The sequence below is a fragment of the Phascolarctos cinereus genome, unplaced genomic scaffold (genome assembly GCF_003287225.1).
Source record: "Phascolarctos cinereus isolate Bilbo 61053 unplaced genomic scaffold, phaCin_HiC Scaffold_4;HRSCAF=312, whole genome shotgun sequence".
Classification (NCBI taxonomy): domain Eukaryota; kingdom Metazoa; phylum Chordata; class Mammalia; order Diprotodontia; family Phascolarctidae; genus Phascolarctos; species Phascolarctos cinereus.
In genome coordinates this window covers 20993958-21018489 of record NW_027555847.1, presented here as the reverse complement: position 1 = coordinate 21018489, position 24532 = coordinate 20993958, and the positions used below count along the sequence as shown (strand labels likewise).

At 42.4% G+C, this 24532-nt stretch overlaps 1 protein-coding gene across 1 annotated transcript; it reads left to right on the top strand.

Annotated features, from left to right (window-relative positions):
• Positions 1-7073: 7073 nt before the first annotated feature.
• ASB14 (ankyrin repeat and SOCS box containing 14) lies at positions 7074-24027 on the top strand. Its single transcript, XM_078152106.1, has 10 exons — positions 7074-7183; positions 8402-8658; positions 9719-9773; positions 10500-10650; positions 10736-10894; positions 12652-12897; positions 15685-15856; positions 19580-20123; positions 21665-21818; positions 22530-24027. The coding sequence occupies exons 2-10, from the start codon at positions 8537-8539 to the stop codon at positions 22706-22708; spliced, it is 1782 nt and encodes a 593-aa protein (XP_078008232.1). The 5' UTR covers positions 7074-7183; positions 8402-8536; the 3' UTR covers positions 22709-24027.
• The last annotated feature ends 505 nt before the right edge of the window (positions 24028-24532 follow it).

The window sequence follows — 24532 nt, the reverse complement described above, 5'->3', positions numbered from 1 at the left end:
GCGGCCTTTTGACTGAGTCCAAGTTTTATAGAACAAATCCTTTTATCAAGGGGATTTGTTCTGTGGAGTTTGGATTCAGTCAAAGAGCTGCACTCGAGGACCTAGGGGCCCCATGTGGCCTGGAGGTGGCCGGTTCCCCACCCCTGGGCTAGCCCATCTTTTTTTCCATGTTCCATTTTCCATTTCCTTCACTCCAGATTTCTTCGTAATTACTCCTCTGTAACGTGCCGTGGCCTTCTCACATTTTATCCCTCTCAAGTCAACAAGCATTTATTAAGCACTATGTGCCAGGTGTCGCACTGAGTGGTGGGCATACAAATAAAAATGAAAAAGACACCTAGTTCCTGCCCTCAACGAGCTTACATCCTAATGGAAAAAGACAACATATATACATATAGACATATAGACACACACACACACACACACACACACACACATATATTTGGCAAGGCAGTTGGGGTAAAATGACTTGCCCAGGGTCACGCAGGACAACACATTCTAAAAAGCTGAAAAGCAAGATGGGAGGGAGGGGGAGATGCTGGAGAAGTCTGGAGAGCCAAGAATGGAGCCTGGAGAGGGAGGGGTGAGTGTGGCTGGGCTGGAGGTTCTAGGAGGAACTGAGCAATCAGAGCAAGGGCTCTCCGTTCTCTCCCTTGCCACGGGGTGGCTCAGATGAAAAACAAAGCATGAACAGCCCCTGTTGGATGAGAGGCTGTGCGGTGTAGTGGATGGAGAGCTGTGCTCAGAGGCAGCCGAGACACAGACTGGGACCCTGTCCAAGTCGGTGTTCTAGGTAATTCTCTCACACTAGGTGCTGACCTAGGAAAGGGGCTTTCTTCACCATGTACATTCCTATGCCTTTCTATCCCTGCTCTCCTCAGCGAAAAGAAAGATGTAGCAGTGACAGCCCAAATTTTCTTGATGCTTTTGAAGCAAGCATTCTCTGCATCTGAAAGCCTGATTAGCCCTCACAAAGTATTTTGTTGTAAGCAGAATTACAGGATCATCAATTTGGAGCTGGGAGGATGCTAGAGGCCATCTGGTCTAATATGCTCATTTCACAGGTAAGGAAATGGGGCCTAGGGATACTGAGGCACCTGCCCAAGGTCACACAGGTGGTGAGAGTCAGCAGAGGTGTTTGAATTGGGGTCTTCCAACATCCAGAGCTGTTCCACCTCCATTCACTTCGGTTGACTCTCAAATAGGGAGGGAGTCTCAAATTTGTGAGGCAGTAGGGTAGGCGTTAGTGGGGGCTTCCACTTCAGATGTCATCTCGTGGGCACAAGGTCTTGTTTGCCTTGGAGAACTTTGAAGGGGAGCACCTCATCACCCATACAGATGGATAAATAAGTCAGAAAGGATGCTTAGAAAGGTGGGGAAGACTAATGAAATTTCATGCATACAGCTGCTCTCCCAGCTGTCTGCGCTATTAAACAGAAAGAAAGGAAATCTTTTTCTTGGTTTGCATAGATTTATGGCATTAGAAACTAGAGACCAAATTTGTAACTGAAATGTATTATCTTTACTGTAAATTTCCAAAAGAAGGTTGAAAGGTTTTTGTAACTGCTAAAAATCTGAGTGGAGTTTTGGAGGCTTGCAGGTAGGAATAAGATTACAGGTAAACAGCACATGCCTCTATTGCTCTCTCCCCTTCCTGGAGGGTGATATTTGCTTTTTTTTGTTGGTTTTTTTGGTAGAGGGAGATTTCACCAAATAGAGAATAAGCAGAATGGAAGCTAGTTTGAAATGATTGAACAGAATGTGATTGTTTAGGTAATTTAGTGGCTAAATCACCTAAATTGAAATAGACTATGCAAGTCAAGAAGTGAAAATTTAGCAATTAATTGGTATTGTGTAAGGAAATGTGTGCAGGAGAGATTCAGCGGAGTGTTAGACTATAATATGATTGGGAAATAAGATGAGCTTCTTTAAGAAAAGGCAGCTAAGGTAAAAAGAAGTATGGAATCAGAGCATGAGAAGGAAGTTTGGTTTGGGAGTTGGTAGGCTTTAATCAAAATTAAGGGTTTAGGTAGATGGGCACACAAGAGAAAAGGTTTAAACTAGTAGAGATAAAAGAAGATAAGACAGAACCTTAAAGAAAGTTGGAGTCCTTTTGCACTGACCACATGGAGGGTTTGAAAGAAAGGATTTGAAGTCTGGGAAAGGTTTGAGAAAGCTTTTTTTCTCATTGATATAAGAAGGATATGAGAAACTTTTTGGAGAAGTACCTGTTAACAGTTTCAGACAGATAGTATTCTATCAAGTTATGACATTTATCAAATGGAAACTATAGAAATAAAATTCAAGCATGGAAGTATTGGAGAAGGATACACTTTGAAGAACCTTAGAGTGTCATGGGCTGTGAAAGAAAGGGATGAATCTTTGAAAGCAAGCTAATAGGAAGCAGTGAGTGTATAAATGAGGTTTTCATTGTCAGCATTTGTGATTGTAAGTACAGATTTGATTTGGTTGAAATTTGTCCTGGAACTCAATTATTATGTGGTTTCATTTAAAGTGAGATGTGTTCTTCTATTAGAATAATTGTGGGAAATAAGAACTTAATGCAAAATGCATTTGATATTTAGCATTAAGGCAATATGCTTGATCAAGAAAACTTGAGTTCCATAAAAACTTACTACTCTGTGTGACCCCAAGCAAGTCACTTCTGTTTGCTTCAGTTATCTCAACTGTAAAATGGGGTAATAATAACACCTTCCTCCTAGGGTTGTTGTGAAGCACAAATGACAAAAATTGCAAAGTGCTTGGCACGTGGTAAGTGTTATATAGATGCTAGCTATTATTAATTTTATTAAGTGTAATTACTCAGTACTGGTTTTTGAATGCAATTAATACAGAATGTGAAATTGATAGATAAATGAGGTGATTTTCTCTATAAGAGCATTTGGAAGTGCATTCAACTGAACTGATATTATTTCATGAAAAGTTTTGTGTTATATTTTAGAGATGATGTTGCTTATGTTATTGTTAGGCTTCTAATTTTTCTTGTATTGTGAATTTTGTGAAACCATCGTACAAGAAATGCTGTTAACTTGAAAATGGTGCCCAGAGGGTGACACATTTGTATCTTTGGAAAATTAGCTTCTCTTTTAATCTGGATGCTGTTAGATTATGAATTGAGCTGTTAAAGAATGTGGTCATAATGTTGGAAAACTATTAAGTATTTAATTGTGTCTATTTTGCTTCTCAATGAATAATCATTTGCTGTTGGAAAAGAAATGTAGCATAGACTTGGGAAATCAGCCTTATCTGTGAGGTTCCTTGGGATCTTTTTGGCTGGCATTGTCTTGGCAAGCTCTGAAGTAATAGACCTCTCCCAGCCAAAGTAGAGGACTTAAAAGTTTGTGTATAATAAAGAGTAAGTTTTGTCTGATAGATTGTTTGGCTATTCTGTGGGCCAGAAGATTCCAGTCTGTAGCAGAAGTCATGAGAACTCCAAATGTGATTAATCAGTTTATTAGGAAGTCCAGGTGTGCCCAATTATTTGGGTCCAAGATCTTCCTCATGCTCAGGAGCCCCTCCCTTTGGCTACTTTTATACTTTTAGGAGGGCAGAAAAAATACAAGGAGTTGTTACAATTAATTCACTGATTGGTTAATTCCAGAAGTGGGGAAATCTTATGATTGGCTAAGGAAATGTCCGTCAATTATAACCACTTTGTCAACAGGCCTTCCACAGGTCATCAACTCTAGGTCATCCCAGGAGGGGCTTTCCAAAGTCATAAGACCCTTTCAACAACATCTCAGGACCTTCTAGAAGTCAGAAGATCCTAGTGTTTGATGAACAGTATCTTAGGGTCCAAGGAAAATATGAATTTGAATCAAAGGTTACTAGAGAGTGGGTAATTGTGATTCACAGGAGTGAGGACACAAATGAACCTTATTATAGCACATTACAGAATGTGGGGGGGGCAGAGTAATGCAGAAATTACATTCTTTTTACATTTCTAACCGATAACAAGAATCTAGCTGATAAATCAAATATAATATAATCATCAATAAATTGCAGATAAGTCATTCATAATTCTTATCCTAGCAGTATTAACAAACTTAACTAACTTAAACTGAAAACGGTTCTGCTTAATTCAGTAAAACAATCACTGATATTCATCGAATCACAATAAACTGAATAAATACAGATTAATCTGAGTAGGGGAATATCAAAATGGCCATCAATGTCACATCAATATGTGACAGCTGGGACCCAAGCTGAGATATGCTGTTTAAATGGCCATTGAGAGTGGGTGACCAGAAACGAGGAGACCTGATATTATTTAATACTGATGATCATTACTGTATTGCATTTGGCTTTAATGTTTTGTGGTGTTTATGTTTGCCTGACGGAGGGCTATGCTCAGATTCCTTTTATTTATTGTTTGGGGATCAAAGCCATTCCTCCTGCAACTCTTTGGTTAACTACAAGTCTTCTGTCTGTATTAATCTCGCCTGACCCAAACTCGACTTATGGAATAATAATGTTAATGGACATCCCTCAGGTAGAAGCCAAAGCGAAGTCTGAGCTCCCCGAATGATTTAGTTATTCTCCTAGCTAACTGTGTAAAGATTTCCCTGACCACAGTTTTCTTGGTTACTTTAGTGATATGTAAATCTCCCCTCTAAATCAGTCCATTGTGGACTCTCTGAGTGTAGTTTAATCTGTAACCTGACTTAGTTTACCTATAGAGTCTGTTTACCAAGGTTTGTCTCTTTAAGGCATGTATGAGATTATGGCTCTGCTTAAGATCCTTCAACCTTTATGACATTGAAGGAATTATGGAATTAGGATTTCTGTGATACTCATGGCCACATTGTACCTGTTTCCTGGTGTCAGTTTAAGTTCCCTGACCTATAACCCCTGAAATATACTAAAATTGATCCCTGTGACTATGAGACATTGGGAAGAGTTTGTCTCTAATCTGACCCCTACCCCTCCTTAAAGGAATTCTCTCAATCTCTAGCTAGATGAGCTGACTCCACTGAGTCAAGTTATTTAATGAACTCCCTTTGAAATCATAACCCAGATTTCTGCTTCTGTTATTATGCTTTAGCTTTGTATGAGAATGCTGGGCTTTAAGCTTCAAAAGAAGGGATTATGGAGAAAATATTATCCTTTGTTAATATTGTTGAACTTAGCGTTATGTGGCTAGAAAATTGTCTAACCCAAAAGCTTGCTGTGGAGGTCAGCCGACCAGAGAGATGCTCCAGGGAAGCCAGGATGGCTACAAGAATGTATGGGGGGGGGCTGAGCATCTCTGGTGGGAGGGCTGCTGAGCCCCTTTCAGGGCTGCTCATCCATTTTTCACCTTGCACTCAGCTCTCACCTCTCCAAGAAGCTGTAGCATGTGCAGCAGCCACACCCGGATAAAACCATCTTGTCAGAAGGACTAATCCAGGTTGAAGGTAACTGATGGGTCTCAAACCCATCTGTGAGTTAGGGGGATGTCTACCCTAAGCACATGAAGACTTCCCCTGGCGAAACGGGTAGAGGAGAATTATTTGTTCCACCAGCCAAGAAGGCAGCTGAAGCCAGCACTGTGGAGCACTTAGAGCTTGGTCAGACACTGGAGACCCCAAGGTCATCCACTGTATCCCAGGTCATCACTAGTCATCCTGGCTTTTGTCTCGCCACTGGACTTTGATGACTCACGAAGGGAGAGTGAGGCGGGTGACTTAGTGCAGTTCTACCTCACTGAAATCCAATTCAGGTGCAAGTCAAGACATCACCTGCGATGTCACTGGTCCTCTCTGCAAACAAGGGTGAATGATGACAACAGATCCTAAGCTTGTGTTTTGGGTTTTCCAAATTAGATTGAGTTACCTGATGATAAACATCTCAAACTGCCCTTCCCTTGGAGACGACCTGCTGCCTAGGGGAGGTCAGTCAGGCAAATGTCCTGATACCCTTGCACGAACTCTAGATAATATGTTTTATATCTATATCTATCTATATCTACATCTATATCTATATCTATATCTATATCTATATCTATATCTATATCTATATCTATATCTATATCTATATCTATATCTATACCATAATGTATAATGTAGTCTACATAATGCATTATATATAATGTATATAATGTATCCATATAATGTATTATATATCATAATGAATCATATATACATGTTATATATACACATATAATACATACATACATATACATACGTATATAACAAAGAGTCATGGAGGGAGTCATTCCTTCTTTCTAGCTCTCTGAAACTCTTTTGGGGTTTGTTCTTTTTTTTTTTTTTAATATGAGGCAATTGGGGTTAAGTGACTTGCCCAGAGTCACACAGCTAGTGAGTGTTATGTGTCTGAGGCCGGCTTTGAACTCAGATCCTCCTGACTTCAGGGCCAGTACTCTATCCACTGCACCTCCTAGCTGCCCCTGGGGTTTATTCTCATGAATGATATGATATACCAAAGAATCTGCTACCTGGAGACAAGGATACGTGCAAAGATGATGGCAAAGCTAGTTTACAATTATTCCTCACTGTCTTTCAGAACCATGAAAGGTGGTGTGTGGAAATGGCATTTTTAATCATTAATGTTCTCATCATCTGGTATAACCTCACAATGTTGAGGTCTTACTATTTTTTAACCAATGAATATTTTTGAGCCCAGATTATATTTAAATATTCTGTTTATCTTAAACTCGCGTTCCCCCAGGACACCTTAAGGTATGCACTATGGTCTAAATAAAGCAGCTGCCCAATACGTCCTGGACCTTCAGGGTGGCTAACTGATAACTCGAGTCAGACCTGATTTTGTTGCATTTATGACTGACTTTGACAATTTTGGGTTGGCTTTGGATAGGGGAATAGAAGTGAAAAGAGGGTCATAGAGGGGCTGGGGTGGGGAGCCACTCGTCTCCTGTAAGGACTTCCATTTTTACCTCCCCTTAGCCAGCAAAGTCCAAGACGTTGAATCCTTTCCATTTATCTTTTGTGGCTGTACCCAAAAGCTCGTGTTTCCAAACATAGCCAGTCCACATGTGAAAAGCCAGTCTATGCCAGGCTGTCTTATGATTGGGTATTTATAGTAAGGCTATTCACAGCATCGTAGGAGAGGGAAGATTGCTTGAGTGTCAATGAAAATCTTCAGGCTGGTTACGCTCTTAAAATTTCCAACTTCAATTCTGTTTTAACTGATGCAAGAAAAGGTAAAAACACTGAAGCTTGAGTTTGTGGCAAGTTCTTTTTCTAAGCAGAGTGGAAATAAGGCGGGATTGCCTGGAACATCTCTGATTTGGATGGGCAAGGCTGATTTTATGCTCTCATGAAAGTATACGTGTTCGTATGCTGGTTTATTTAAAAAATGTATTTGCTAATGGAATATACAAATTCTTCTCAACATGCTGGGCACAGGAAATACATCCTGGGAGAGTATGCTACAGGAACTGAAAGAAATTTTCGCTATTCCTTGTTATTGGGTTTAAATGCTTTCAGTGTCTTACTAACTTATGCTTGTCCCCTTCCTTCCCCACCCCCGCTTCTCAAGAGGTTGCTTAGTAAACAAGAAAGAGGCAGGAAGACCTGGGTTCAACTCCTGCCTTTGATCTATACTAACTGTGTGGCACTGGACAAGTTATTTAACTTTTGGGTGCCCTCAGGCAGCTCTACTAAGACTAAAGACTACAGATGAGTGACTGATATGCATTGGTGGAGGGAATGTCCTCACCGGGAACGGGAGACCATCCCAATGCAATTTCAGCCTTGCTTAAAATTACTGCAATTTGTTACTGAATTTTCTTTTTTCTGTTTGCTATGATACAGGAAAGAGAAGGAATGGAAAAGGGAATAAGGTTCCCAGCCCAGTTCTTGCTGAAAAAAAAAATCCCAGCACATTGTTATATATCCTGAATTTTTAAGAGACTATGCTTGAGTCCAGTCCTAGTTCCATAGGCAGAAGGATTTCCTAGTGACCCTAATAGAAAGGAGCAATAACTTTTTGTAACTGTGTAAGTGCAAGGGATATATACTTATTTATGTAATAAAGATTCAAGCAAACTCTAGGCAAGTAACTTATTGATGATCAGAGTTGTCCAAAAGTGGAAGGGGTGTGTCTCAGGAGGTAGTAGGCGCCCTGTCACTGGAGGGCATCCAAGCAGAAGTCGTGTGACCGCTAGTCTGGGATGTTACAAAGGGGACTCTTCTTCAGGTATTGCATGGACCAGATGGCCACTGGGATCTTTTCTAGCTCTGACAGTCTATGATTCTCCAGATGATCATGTTCCTTTAATGATCATTAAATGTCCCCCAGTTCTCTGCATCATTTCAGATGATTTAAAACTAGGAAATAACTAATTCAGAAAACAATGTGTAAAGCTCGCGGAATCTGGTCTTTTTAAATGAAGTTTAAAAAATACACTTTCCCCCAGCATTTTCTTCAGTGATCAGTTCTGTCCCTGTGGCAGTTTTCTCAAATGCAGCTGTAATTTGGAGTTTACAACTGAGGAAAAACAACAACAATTTAAGCATTCCTTAGATTGTGGTTTAAAGCAACACGCACACGCATGAATAACTATAGCGCCGATGAAGACTTGGACGATGACCTTGCCACCCAATATGTCATTCAGCGGAGTTTACAGGATACACACAAGCCAGAGACCATACAACATGCAGAGAACAATGACAGGTAATGGTGTCCTCGTAGATATGTTAAATGTGTTATTTATGACAATACTTGTGATAGCTCACATTTATATAGCACTATGTTTTATGCAGAGCTAGCCTCGAAGCCAGGAAGATCAGGGCAAAAGTCCCTTCTCCGATACATATTAGCTGTGGGACCCTAGGCGAGTCACACAATATCTCAGTACTCAAGGAAACCCTCTAAGACAGGATTTCTTAATCTTTTTTTGTATCCTGGACCCCTTGGGAAGTTCAGTAAAATGTAAGGACCCCTTCTCAGAATCATGTTTTAAAATGCATACAATAAATGCACAGGATTAGTCAATTAGTAAGCACCTGGTATGTGTTAGGCACTGTAATCACTTTGTAATTACAAAAGAAACCAATCCTATTGAAAAACAGTTATCAAGATATTTTTTAAAAAGAGTTTACAGACTCCGGGTTAAGAACCCCTGCTCTGAGACAATGAATTGTAGTGGAGATGATAACAGGCATTGGTGGAAGGAGTTATTTTGCCTTGGAGTTCCTTAAACTAGTGAGAGCTCAGGGCTATCCTCATCCTTTATCACATAACAAAACAGCTTCTTCAAGTAACCCTCTGAGAATAGGTAGTACCTGTATGATTACTCCTCTTTCGCATATTAAAAAAAGAAAAGCTCAGAGAGGTGAAGTGACTTGCCCAGGGTCACATAGCAGATGTGTGTCAGAGCTAAGACAGACCTTTTACCATCCTTCCCAGACCCCTCACTGCACCATCCATTTGGTAGCTTCTGACTTGTGTTTCTCATTCATTATTCTTGTTTAACACCATTGACACCATAGATGTAAATGGTCACTATGCACCACTGTGTGCATTTTAGTTTCTCCTACAGTGTGTGGTTTGCACGGTAAGGCATGGATGCCTTATTGTTATTGATTCCTAGGAATTGCTTAGTCCTAGATTTCTTTCCTAGATCTGTAATCTCTTCATTTCTTCTCATTTGATGTTAAAAAAAAAAACCCAATTTTCACCCCCATCACTGGGGTGGCAATTTCTTTCTTTCTTTTCTTTAATTTCCTTGTAGTCTCCATTCTTTTTTGAGCCCGGAATATAAGAAGATTGTTGAAGCAATCAAGGCAGTTAAGTACCCTCCTTATTCTACCCTCAAGGGTTTATGGTAAGATATGATTATAATCATTTAAAGAACTTTCCCTTTGGGACAAGGGAAGCTATTTCCCCAGGCAAGATGGTGGGAAGGAGGATAAATTAACCATCCAGGCACAAAGAATGCTTCAAAAGCATTAGGCAAACATGGGCTGTTCTTGGAGCTGAAAGGTACCTTAGAGGTAATCTAGTCCAATCCTTTCATTTTGCAGATGAAGAAACAGGGCTCTGAGAGGTTGTGACTTGCTTGAGGTCACAGAAGTAGAAAGTAGTAGATCCAGTGAGGCATTAAACATTTATTAAGCACCTGCTATATGCCAGGCACAGTGCTAAGGCAAAAGAAAGACTTTGAACCCCAGTCATTTGATTCCAAAGCCTTTCCACCCTGCATGTTGGACCTTCCGTGGGCAGCTGGTATCCAAACTCCATTTTTTCACCTCATGTACCTTGTGGATGTAAGGTGATTGGCTAACTCGGTGAACAGTCATTCAACAAATCCATTCACCCAACATACCAGCTACTTGCTGTATACAAGGCACTGTGGGGGATTCTAAGTCAAACAAAATGCCGTTCAGGGCATTTGCTCCAGTAGGTAGAATGAGATTGGCACAGATAGATGGGTCTAACAGGACCCAAATGGGCAGCAAGGGTTTTAAGTCTGCGCAGGGGAGGGAGCAGGCTTCGTGGCCCGCATGCCAAAGGCGAGCTTGTCCTCTACAGGTGAGGAAGATGCTCTATCAAAGCTGTCTGTGCACTCTTCGGCATTTGAGGAGACGGATCAGACAGGCTGGCTCCCTTTGCACCATGCGGCAACCCAATTAAACAAACACGTCTTGGAACTCACTCTGAAAGGTAGCTGCTTCCCTCGGCTCCTCCCTCCCTGCTCCTAGGGAGCCCCTCTGTTACTTAACCTCTTTCATCCAATGGGGTCTTTCAGGTTCGCCACCCAGACTATGGGAGCAAACTACTCGGAAAGGTGAGACTCCACTCTTCTTGGCAGTAGACAAATGCCTTGCGGAAAATACCAACTTTCTTCTTCTCAATGACTGTGACCCCAACACTCAGAATGAAGAAGGCCATTCTCCTTTACTTATGGGTAAATGAAAACCTCCCTTCCTTAATTAGGGGTGGCCCAACTCGGAAGCTCCACAGAGGTGAATAGGGAATTGTGGTGAAAATTGTTGACGTTGGTGAAGGATTTTTGACAGATTTTGATGCTACCCGAGCATCAAAGCACAGGTGCTGGGCCAAACCCTCAGCACTGCTCTTTCCCTATTGTCCTGGGTGTGAGGTTCTTCCTTCTGTCACTCTGGTCCCTTGTAGGCTTTCTCCTGCTGCTAACACCTTCCCTCTGACATCACCTCCCCTTTACATTATCTATACCTTGCTGTTTGCATGTTGTCTCTCCAATTAGATTGTAAGCAGCTTGAGGGCAGGAATTGGCTTTTGCCTTTCTTCATATCCCCTGTGCTTAGCACACTGCCTGGCACAGAGCAGGTGCTCAGTAAATGCTTGCAGACTGACTGACAAGGTGCCCTGTCCCTATGGACCTTCTATGCCCTCCCTGATGTTCTCCTCACTCCCACACACAACAGCTCCCCATTACCAGCATATTCCCAACACCTCATTTTGTGTCCCCTATTAATTAGTAAGCATTTATTAAGCAATTACTATGGGTGAAGTCCCTGTCCTAAGGACTTTATTTTCTGTCAGAAAACCAGAATGCACATATCATTTAACAAATATTCTGAATCTTTGAAAGGGCCATGATGCTCACTGGGGTTGATTCTGTCTCCCTCTGACATTGATTGTGGCCCCTCTGTGGTTGCCACTAGCTGAAAGAGCTGTGCTGAGTGAATAGTATACATATGGCAGAGGGAGAGAAGGTGGGAGGCTTACCTGGGGTGTGGCTATCAGGAGAAGAGGTGTGTCCTGGGACACTCAAGGAGGGTTATATAAGAGGCATACCCCGGTAGGAGGCCAAGTCTGTGTGGGCAGGGGAAGGCAGGCCTGGGCAGGGGAGGAAGGTCAGGGCACTATTATCTTTGCCTTCTAAATTTCCAAGCTGCAGGGTGGGGGAGGGGGAACAAGTCTTGGGTTGAAGCTACTACTACCAGGAGGTAGTGATGGACAAAGGAGGAAAGGGGGTATAAGAAAGGGATTCCCAGATGGTGCTGTCAGTGTTGGCTAAATTTTCTATCCTTGGACAAAGCCCTGATGGCCCTACCATAGTTAAAGCTCTTGAACTTGGACAACAACCTTCTAGAGAGGAGCGTCTCCAAATTTAGTTTGGCTGATCCTTGGATGGGACACACAGTCTAACATCTGGACCATATTTGGTGTCTTACCAGCTCAGAAGGACCTTCTAGAGCTTATACTCCATTGTTTAGCCCTCAAGGGCTGTCGTCTCCACACATCAAAGATGGATTTGAGTGGAATTGTTGGGGAGGGGAGTAGTAAGCATTTGTATGGGGCTTACTATGCATCAGGCACTGCGTTAAAAGCTTTCTATAAATATCATCTCCTTGTGAATTATTATTCCCATTTTACAGGTGAGGAAACTGAGACAGAGGTTAAATGACTTGCCCAGAGTCACACAGCTAGTAAGTGTCTGACAGCAGATTTGAACTTGGGTCTTCTTGCCTGTAGGCCCAATGCTGTATCAACCATGCCACTAGCTACCTCTAAGTATCTGGCAAAGAGAATTTTGCAAAGGAGTGACTTGGTTTTGTATTCGATTTTCAAAACACGGCAAGCCACTGCTGACCTGAAGGGGGTGAAGGTTGTTTGCCCTCCTAGCCATTAGCTCCTGTTGGGAAAGGCTGACTGTCTCTTTCTCCCATGCTGTCCTAGCTGTCAAACACCATTCCTATGACATGGCTTCCTTGCTGATCACCTTTGGCGCCAACGTGAATTTGCGCTGTGCTAACAAGAGGACGGCATTGCACGAGGCCGCCCGGCTGGGCAGGAAGGACGTGGTGGACCTCTTGCTGCGTTCAGGGGCTGATCCTGACCCACAGAGCACCTATGGGTTCACGCCGCTCGCTCTTGCTGCCCAAGGTGGGCACACGGAAGTGATGGAACTCTTGCTACAAAAGGGTAAGCAATTCCGGGTGTGTTGATTCCCGCCACCAATGCCCGTCTCCTACAGAGTCCCCTACAATAATAGGGCCTATAACAATAGAATGATTTTCCCAGCCAGGGTCACCTAGTTAGGAAGCCTGAGAAGCGCACTTTGGACCTACATCAAAAGCTACAAGGAAGTTAGAAGGAACATTAAGTCTAACCTCATTTTACAGATGAGGAAACTGGGGCTTAAGTGTTGAGGTCACACAAGTGGGACAGGTGGGATTTGAACCCCTATCTTTTGACTCTCAATCCAGTGGTCTTTTCATAATATCACTTGCCTGTTTCATTATCTCATAGGTAAGGGAGCTGAGGCCTAATTCATTTTAAATTAAATCCAACAGATGTTGGGTGCCCACCATATGCATGGCTCAGAGAGGGAGCATTGGATTTAATCAGAGAATCTAGGCTAAAATCTCAATTCTTCCACATACCCTGTGGGACCTTGACCAAGTCACCTTATCTCCATGGGCCTCTATTTCCTAATATTTAAAACAGCAGGACTGGATTAGAGCAGGAGCTCTTAAGCGTTCTTGTGTAATGGACCCCTGGGGCAGTCTGGTGAAGTCCTGGGACCCTTTCTCAGAATAATGCTCGTAAATGCACAAAATAACCTACCTATCATTACAGTGATAGCAAACTAAAGTCACCGAAATATCTTCTAAGACAAGTAGATGGTCCTCGGGGTAAGAGAGTTCCTGAGTAAGATGATGCTTCTGGTCCCTTTGTGCTCCCCCTGACACCCAGTACTTGGGTGGAGCAAACGGGACTGGAACCCAGGTTCTGCCCAGTCCGAGATCAGTGCTCTTCAAAAGAGATATTGGCAAAGTGCTTAGCACATAGTAGGTACTTAACAAATGCTTGTTTCCTCCCCCCTACTACATTTTCTAGGGTGCCTCCTGTCCCTAAATTGCATAATCACATATTCCCGGGGTTGTCAGGGTTGATAGAGGGCTGGGGCACAAGGGGAAGACTGCCTGGTTTGGAGTCAGAGGACCTGCGTTCATTCTATTCCCTGAGCTACTTTGGGCAGGTCATTTCCTTTTGCTAGGCCTCAGTTTCCTCTTCTGTAAAAATATGATCCTTAGGGAAGTAAGGCCCATTGCAGTCTGAAATCTATGAACTTATAACCTCAGAGACCCTCTAGTCCAACCCATACCTAGATCTAAATTCCTTCTACAATCTACCCAACAAGCAAGTGGTGATCCTCTGCTCAAAGACCTCCATTGTCTCCCTACATAGCCCACTTTGGGCCAACTCCCATTCCTGGGGAATTCTTCCTTACTTCACATCTAAATGGACCTCTCTTAACCCTCTACTCATTGCTCCTTTTCTGCCCTTTGGTGTCAAGCAGAACAAGCCTTCTAAGCCCTCCTGACCCACTAGCCCATACCCAGCTCACCATCCTCTGAAGCCAGAAATTCTGGTTGCCTCTCCCATTCATTTGGCATGGCCCTGCCTTTTCTTTCCAACTAGACTGTAAGCTGACTGAGGGCAGGGATCCTTTTTGCATTCCCAGAGTTGCAAAATCAATGCAACCAAAATTAAAAGGAAAGCAGGAAACTAGGAAAAAATTTTATAGTGAGTTTCTCTGATAAAGGCCTCATTTCTCAAATATAGGGAACTGAACCAAATTTATAAAAATAAGAGCTATTCCCCAATTGGTAAATGGTCAAAGATAAGAAAGGCAATTTTCAGAAGTAGAAATCAAAGTTATCAGTCATCACATAACAATGCTCTAGCTCACTATTGATTACAGAAATGCAAATTAAAACAACTCTAAGGTTCCACCTCACCTATCAGTTTGGCTAAAATGACAGAAAAGGAGAATTACAAATGATAGAGGGGAGATGGAAAAGCAGGGACAATAATGCAGTCTTAGTGGAGTTGTGAACTGGTCCAACAATTCTGGAGGACAATTTAGAATTATGCCCAAAGGGCTGTAAATCTGCAGGCATACCTTTTGACCCAGCAATACCACTAGCAGGTCTGTATCCCAAAGAGATCAAAGAAAAAAGAAAAGGACCCTATTTGTATGAAAATACTTATAGCAGCTCTTTTGTGGTGGCAAAGAATTGGATATTGAGGGGATGCCCATCAAGTGGTGAATGGCAGAATAAGTTGTAGAATAAGATTGTGACGGAATACTATTGTGCTATAAGAAATAGTGGCTTCAGAAAAACCTGGGAAGAATTATATGAACTGATGCAAAGTGAAGTGAGCAGAACCAGGAGAACATTAGACAAAGTAACAGTAGTATCGTAAGGATGATCAGCTGTGAAAGAGTTAGCTTCTCTGATCAAGACAATGATCCAAGACAATTCCAAAGGACCCATGATGAAAAATACTATCCATCTTCAGAGGGAGAATTGATGAACTCTGAAAGCAAATTGAAACATACCTTTTAAAAAGGTTTTCTTTATGTTTCTTGCTTTCCATATATTTATTTTCTGTTCATTCATTTATTCATTTATTTATTTTTTTTTGTGCCATGGCTAATATGGAAATGTTTTGCATGACTTCACATGTAGAATGGGTAGCGTTTTGCTCACCTTCTCAATGGGTAGATGAGGCAGGAGGAAAGAGAATTTGAAACTCAAATTTTTAAAAAAAGAAATGAATGTACTCCTAGAATTTCATAGTGTGTATACATGGTGGATGTTCAATTATAATGAAGATAAATAATGGGGGGGGGGCTACAAAAATACTCTTGGGGTTCTGCATCAAAAAGCTCCAAACAAACTTTATTTGTCCTCCCAGGGGCCAATGTTCTCTCACAGGCTTCAGATGCTTCATCCATTTTGCTTGAGGCTGCTGCTGGAGGAAATCCCGACTCTCTGACTCTCCTGCTGGAATATGGAGCAGATGCCAATGTCCCCAAGAGTTCAGGCCACTTGCCTATTCATGTAGCAGCTGATCGAGGCCATTTGTTGTAAGTCCAACTATCATTAGTACCATTTAAAATCCAAGAGTATGCTTTGCAACGATGGCTTCCAGTTCAATTCAGTTTGATTCAATTCAGTTTGATTTGATTCAATTACATTAGGTCCAGTTCAATTCTACAAACATTTATTAAGGGCCTATTATGTGCCAGGCTCCAGAAATTAAAAAAACAACTAATTCTATTCTTGCCCTGCAGGAGCCTACATTCTATTAGGGAAAAAGCAGCATGAACCCAGATAAGTTAAAACCAAAAAATAGTATGACCCAAAAGTCTGGGTTTAGCTTGAAGTTTTAATAACTTTGAAAGCATAAATGCTACAAACTTAGCAAAAACAACACTCAAAAGGGTAATTGCTTTTTTTTTTCAATTACTTAATTTTTAAAAGCATTGCTTGCTTCTTATTAAAATCCAACATAGCCACCCTCTGGGGTTATACATTGCTCTAGTCAATTTTTGAACTTTAGTTTTGACTGAAGGGATTATGCTTGTAGCCCCAGGCTTTCTTCCCTTCATGAAATTCTCACCCAGACTTCCTGAGAAGGAAGAGATGCTGAGGTGATAGAATTGACAAGATTTGGCGTATGTTTGGATTTAGGGCGGTGTCAGTGAAGAGTTGAGGACTTGGGTGCCTAGGAGAGAGCTAAATCTCAGGAATCTTTGTAAGAATTCCACAGAGGGAGAAAAAGACTTTCAACAATTCAGAACTGTGCTTTACCCCAAGGCCACATGAATCTCCAAGCTTGAGCTCACTTTCCCCTGGACTCTGTATATTCTTGTGAGACAGAGTTTCCCAGATTTTTTGGGGAGAATGTTTTGTACCAACTCTACCACCTTAGTAAATATCCCTTTTCAGAAGCAAACTAACTCTGGCTGTCTTGAGGATCACTAGGAAGCATATCAGATGGGGGTTTGAGAATACGCATAGTACCAGGAAACTCTCAACCTGTTAAGGTTGCCATAGAAGTTGTCATTGCCTTCTGTGGACCCAGCCTAATAGGGCAGTGCAAGTGGGGAGAGTGACCCCACAGGGGCTGCTGCAAATGAATGAAAAAAATACCAGTGCTTACTATGTGCCTAGGACTGTGCTCCACACTGGGGATTCAAATCTAAAAGTGAATAGCCCTTGTCCCAAGGGAACTAACATTAGAATGGGGGAGGTAACACATAAGGGGGTGATGGACAGCCAGCTAGGGTTTGGAAATACACCAGAAGACTCTGGTGGGACTCTCCTAATTTGAGCATGTCCCAAAAGATTTCTGGGGCCCTGATACTTTTCAGCAACTCATGGACAAAGTGAGAAACATGGTCTACTATCGATTTTGTTCTACTTTAGGTGATCTCATTGTGAGTGGGAAAATGCTGGAAGAGACCAGTGAGAAACTGTTGAAGATTTTAGAGCAACTACAGTTGGCTGGTCTAAAGGTAGCAGTTAGGTGACACACTGGGTAGAGTGTTGGGCTAGAGTCGGGAAGACCTGAGTTCAAATTCAGCACTAGACACTTATTAGCTGTATCACCTAGGCCATGTTATTTAGCCTGTTTCCTTATCTATAAAATGGGGTAATAACACTTACTTCTCAGGGTTGTTGTGAAGATCAAATGAGGTAATTTTAAAAGCATGACTGGCACATAGCATGTACCTAATAAATACTGTTCCCTTGCTGTTGGTCAACAAATATCCATTTTGCTTGAGCTTCAATCAAATATGTGGGTCACATAGTCAATAGGGAGCAAATATTGACCCCTCAAAGGCAGAAATGCTTGTTTCATGGTTGTATCCAAAGAATTATCATGAACGGGACATACTTCTATGATTTGGTGATTATCATGGATTTACAAAAACTATGCCTTTGATGATTATTTCCGTAGACAGATAACTGGGAGAGGCCATAAGCATTGGACAGAAGGGAAATTCAAACAGCATTCCAGACAGAAGAAAACTTTCAGACTTGATGCATTGGCACCCTTCTGTGTTAAGAGGTGGGACCAGACCTTGAAAGAATTATCTGCCATATACATGCACTAGTCATGCTTTAAGTTGACTAAAATAAGACTTTTGTGTATCCTGCTATCTTCGAGGGCTTGGGGGCAGTCTTGTGCCAGAAGAGAGATGGTGACTGGAACCTAGTTTATTTTCTAATAGGGGATTTGTTGATCATGAGTGAATGCTATTATCCCATCTGCAAGCTGGTGTTCTTGGCCTTGAAATGGGCTGCTGCTGAAAATTTTCAAAAATGTGTATTTGGAAATGGTCACTAACTGATCTTTATTCTGACAAGTACCGAGTTTGATGTAACTTGCCAGGAGTGGGTGTTTGTCCTCATCAGCTACAAATTCAGTGGAAAATGGATGCAGATACACTGTCCTACTGGCCCTGTGTCTCAGAGGACCCAGTGCCTGGTACATAGATAGATGAAACATTTATTGAGTTGTTTGTATGTGCTCTTCAGGTACAAATACAAGTAAATGAGATGTTCTCATGGGAAAAACAACATAAAGGGGAGTTGGAGAGCTGGGGGGGTAGCTGTACAGGGGCAACATGCCTGGTGAGGCAGAGAAGTCCAGAGAGTGAGTCAAAGTGAGAGTAAGGTGAAGCCTGACTGGATTATTTTTGAAGCAGTGGTCTGGGCAAGGTAGTCACTGATTGGGAGAGTGGGGTCTCAGGGTAGAGGTTTTGTCCAGGGAGGGAAGGTGATTGGTGAGGAGGAGGAGAAAGCCAGAAAGTGAGTCAGGGCATGAGTGGCACACAGTAGGTGCTTTCCAAATGCTTATTGGTTGATTGATGACAGATGGTGATTTTCAAAGCTAAAGGCACTCTGTAACTCAAAAGGAGCAGGGGCCCTGGCATAGGAAAGCTGTGCCACTCCTTCAAGGCTCATTGATGGCTTCATAGCTCAAGGATGACTGTCAGTGATCCCAGATGCAGGATGAGGTTCCATGAGTGGTGATAACGGCCAAGAGGAAGGGATGTTAGCACTAAGGGGGATCAGGCTTGGCTCCATCACCACTGGTGGCAGAAGTCGAGTCTTATGAATGGAATACTGCAGGGGAGGGGGGAAGGTACAGTGAAAGTGTTTCTGTTAGGTAGGAGAAGACAACTCCAGTCCACGGCCAGGAAACTACAGGATAACGTTGGGTTTAGGGGCCGAGAGCCCACTCTAGCTCTGCAGTGGAATAGATTCTACTGTCCCTGAATGTTAGGCAGCAGATATAAGAAGTTTAAGACCCGAGTCGGGTACGTTCACAGAAAGATGCTGCTAACTCATTCACGTGGAGAACAGCGGGAGCAACCCTGAAACCTGTCAGCACAGATTCTTGTTTCTGGAGGGGAACTGGATGATAAGCGGCATTGCGGTGGTAATGGACCGTTTTTTTGTTGTTCAGTTCAGTCGTGTCCAAGTCTTTGTGACCCTGTTTGAGGTTTTCTTAGCAGAGATACTGGAATGCTGTGCCAGTTCCTTCTCCAGCCCATTTTACAGATGAGGAAACTGAAGCAAATAGGTTAAGTGACTTGCCCAGGGTCACCCAGCTAGTAGTGTCTGAGGCCAGATTTGAACTCGGGTCTTCCTGACTCTAGGCCTGGAGCTCTACCCACTGCACTACCTAGCTGCCCAAATGGACCACTATGCCCTAAGATATATGCCATGGATTGATACTGAAGCTTGAGGATATTTCGAAATATGATTGGAAATTTTTCTTTTTCTGTGTCCAGAGCGTTACAGATTTTGGTCCCTGCAACGGATTCCCTTGCCATTAAGAGAAGTGGGATCAGCCCCCTTCATTGTGCAGCGGCTGGAGCACACTCACAATGCCTTGAGTTTCTCCTCCGAGTTGGGTTTGATGCCAACTTCATGCTCGATCAGAAAATTCGCAAACACTACGATGACCAAAGAAAGTCGGTCCTGTATTTTGCTGTGTCAAATGGCGACGTCTCCTCAGTGAAGCTGCTCTTGAATGCTGGGGCGCTGCCCAATCAGGACCCAGTCAACTGCCTCCAGATAGCCCTCAGAATGGGTAACTACGAGCTGGTGAGCCTGCTCCTCAGGCACGGAGCCAACGTCAATTATGTCTGTAGAGTGAATCCTTTACATTTCCCATCAGCTCTGCAGTACACGCTCAAAGATGAGATCATGCTAAGGCTGCTGCTGAACTATGGGTATGACACGGAGAGGTGTTTTGACTGTCCCCATGGAGACAAAGTTCATTCCCGCTACACTTTTGAAGGCTGGACCTCGACGGTCATTCGAGATACACTGGTAAGGACTTGGTGTGAGTGACGTTACCTTTGCGTGGATTTATGTGTGTAGGGATCTTACCAAATGGCCATCACAGATAGGCATAGAAAGTCTGCTCCTTATTGAAGAAACAGAAATTCTCCTAAAATATGTAGTGAAACAACAATTGAAAACGCCTCCATCGTTGCCTTTGGGGAGATGCTGTCTTAGGGGGCAGAATTATAGATCAAATTAATGATTAAGTTAGCCCCGAGTTCTGTCATGTGACTTCAGGAGCAGACCCCTCCTACGTGCAGCCTTTATTTAAAATCTCACATGTATGTGAAGTGTCACACACGAGACGTCTGCTTGCTATTTACTAGTACTGCAACACATACACATTTACCTCCATGTGTGAGACTACACACACATTTTGTTCTGTTCAGCTCTTAGGCCGTGTAATGGGTCGCAAATTGCAATGCAGTGTATGACAAGCCTCTTTTACTTCCTCAACCAATTCTAATGCTCAAAGACCCCAAGGCATAGATCTAGAAGCAAGTCAAAAGACAGTCCCTTGACTCTCCAACATTTAAAACAGTAGAAGCCCATAGTGGAGATGGAGATGGTGATGTTCAGAAAGCATCTCTGGAAGAGCATAAAATAACAGAGCTGGATAATTAATGTCATGTTGTTTGCTGGTTCGTGGGCTCCCTAAAGACTGGTGTTGCATGTTGGTGTATAATATCTCATGGGCTGGGACAGACTGTGCTCCTCATGGAAGACAGAACCAGAGCACATTAGCTGTTGAAGAAGCTACGCTCCTGAGCTCTTCACCTAACTTTGAGTTCTATCATAGCCTTGAACAAAACTCATCAGAATATAAATTGTGTATAGGGCCGCTTCCTCTTCTGCCATGGTGGGGCCACAGGCTTGTTCCATAGCAATCCAAGGCAAGAGATCAGCTCTCTCACCTCATGTTACTAACATCCGACCCACTCAAGGTGAAAAGTGAGTTCTAGCATGATATGGACTAAAATGGATCTGTGATCTCATTGTTTTGGATGCCCCCTCTAATTTTCTACCAAATTGGTAGAAAAAAAATGCTACCTTGATGACTTCCATCCATATATCAAAATTACTTAAGATAGAAAATAGAGAAAACCTCATCTGAAATCCTGGTTAAAAAAATAAATGTCAGGCAAGGTATAAACAAGGAGACATATGCTTGCTAGAGATATACACCATTGTCGAGGAAGCAATCTAATAGAGTCCACCTTGAAGAAGGATTCCTATGAATGGTGAGGTCCTCCCAGATGCTGCTGTTTGAAGATGACATGTTAGGACAGGGATGGTGCACACAGTAAATGCTCATGAAATATTTTCTATAATGTTAGTGCTGACAGGGACTTTAGAGTCTCCAGTACAATTCATTTTACAGATGCTGAAATTGAGGCGTTGAGGGGTAAAATGCCTTGCCCAGGATCACAGAGGCCCAGCTCTCCTCACTCCTACTGAGTACCTCCAAGTCTCTCTGGTAGAACAGCACTGATCACCAACTCTGATGCTGTCATTCTCTCCCTCAGTTCTGCGAGGTGATCACTCTGCCTTGGCTGCAACACCTCTCGGGTAAGGTCATTCAGGTGATGCTTGACTATGTTGACAGAGTTCAGATCTGCTCCAAGCTAAGAACAGTACTCCAAGAACAGGCATCGTGGGCAGAAATCAATTCAGTCCTCAGTAAGTACCGGGGCTTCTCAGCCAAAGTATTGATGGCACTTTTTTTTTTCATCTTAAGAGCCACTCATTTCCCTGGTTGAAAATTGGATATGTAGAAAAAAAACCCCTATTTATGGTTTGCTGCTAGTAAACCCAAAAAGTAACATTTTCCTCTAAACCCAAAAGTAACATTATTAGGGTTTTCTGTGAGTAGCATTTCTTCCCTTTCTATATAAATCATGGTTCACTTCTGGGGTCACAACAGTTGACTGCAGAAACCAGTACTGACAGGTCTCTCCAAATTCAAACTTTTGCATCGTGGGGAGCCTTCTGCCCATCTCTTTACTCCCAGATGCCATCTTTTCTTCTCATTCTTCTTGGGGATCTTTGGGATTTGGCATGTAATGAGGTCAGGACTTTAATGTGGAGTCCTTCGGAAATATGGTTGAAAAACAATATAGTGAGGTGGCTGCTTTTGGTTCTCACATGAAACGGCTACTTACTGGAACTCACATTCCTGATTCACAATACTAAAGAAGTCTTGACTAGGGTGGGCAGAAATGAGAAGCGAAAGCACCATTCTCCCATACTAAATAATGTTCATTTAGAAGTCAGTTTAAAAGAGGAAAAACACAGTAAAAACTTTGCTAACTGAACCCTAAGTTCATCCAAAGATAAAGCAACTAACTCTTTTGGAACAATTCACCATTTCTTTTTTTTCCCCCATTTCAGCAAACCCTCGTTCCCTAAAACATCTTTGTCGTCTAAAGATTCGGAAATGCATGGGACGCTTACGTCTACGCTGCCCTGTCTTCATGTCATTTCTTCCACTACCCAATCGACTGAAAGAATATGTACTTTTCAGAGAGTATGACCTTTATGGACAAGGATGTTTAACAGGGACCTGGTAATTGAAATACTCCAGAGCAGATGTTTTGCAGCCAGGTTCCTTAAAAATAGGAAACTATTCAGCCTCTCTCCTGGTTCTATCTGTCATGTATAATATGCACATTTACCATCCGCCTTGCCCAAGTAGTTCTGAACCCACTTTTCTATCCATCTCCATGTAGAGCAGATAGTGGGTGTACACAAATACACTTGGGATCAGTGATTTGTCAGCTTGAGGGGCTCGGTTGTGAACTCCCTCCAATGACTGATGAAGACCAGTCTAGCAGATAGGTCCCAGGGAACTGTCAGGATCACATGGAGACGGAGACTGAGACTTGCCCAGCATCAGACATGGAATAAGGATCAGAGGGTGGATTTGAATCCATGTTTTCTGGACCCTAAGCCCCACTCTATTCACTCTACCACACTGCTTCTATGGCAGACACAAAGTTTTAGGAATGAAAACATTACCATAAAACCTCAATTAACTGGAATGGTCCTGTGTTCTAATGATGTTTTCAACTCGTTAGAAATCTTTCCAAAGCTATCCATCCACTTTTGCACTTTAGTAAAGAAGGTATTTTCAAAAAAATGGAATCTTTGTATTTTTAGCAACAATTTTTACTGTATAGTGTTGGCAGATGAAGAATGAGGTGGGATGGAGTTGGGTGACCTACCTCTAAACAGCTATGGACAAATCACTTCCTCATGCTCAGTTTCCTTATCTGTTAAATGAGGAACTGAGAGGAGATGGTCCCTCAGGTCTGTTCAGGCTCTGACATTTCTACTCTGGGCCACTGAGGTCAGGCTGTGTGGCCATGGGCAAGTTCCTTAATTTTTCTGAGTGGAAAATGGGGGAACACTCATCAGCCTGCCCTCTAGGAGGTGCTGGGGATCAAATACAAGAGGCAGCCCCCGTCTGCTATGAGCTCTGTGCTGCAGGCAAGGATACGTGGCTGGTGACGTCAATGCACCGGAAGGCGGGACTGCCAGGAGCAGAAAAGGCTAGATGCCTGGCATCACGGACCTCATCTCACAGGGGCTCTGAGCAAAGGGCTTGGTGAATCAGACATCACATAAACGAGGTGGGAGTTTGATTCTTGGGGTTTAGTTGGAATGTGTACTCACCTCAAAAACAAACAAAAGCCCACATCAATTTCCAGTCATCTGCTTAGTACTGAGAGACTTGGTCTTCAGTTAACTGAAGTTTTAATGTAAACGTCTTTGCACAAGATGCTGGATGTCTGTTAAGCTTGCTATTGAGAGAATGCTAACATAGAAAGTAAGCTGTGTTTTAAATAAATACATATGAATTTAAATAAAATGTAGCAACAATGTCAAATTTCTAATGACTCCAGTTACTGGAACATAAACTAATCACTGCTGGGCATACAGAAACGTTCAGATAACTGGCAGACTTATTGACAGAAACAATGACAGCATTTGATTAAATTACCTAAATGATTTTGTTCCTGTATTTCTTAAAACAATGGATTTAAACACCAGTTTCTGTATGTAGAAATTTAGATCATTAAACATTTTACATGCATGCCAAGAATGATACTCTTCTGGCTATCCTAGTATTCAGGCAATACATGAATAATTTGATAGAAAAATAAAATGTCAGAGAACCAGTCCCTTCTCATACTTATATTTTAATGGCAATGCCCAATTCAGTCAACAAGAGTACCCTCCAGAACCACATGATCATGATATACCGTGCCTCACTGAGTTTGTCAGATGTGGGACTTAAAAGCACCATAGGCTATTTTAATAAGCACATATTTACTTTGGGAGGAGAGTAAATTTAGTGATGGACAGTCTTTTACAAAAACATTTGCAGGAAT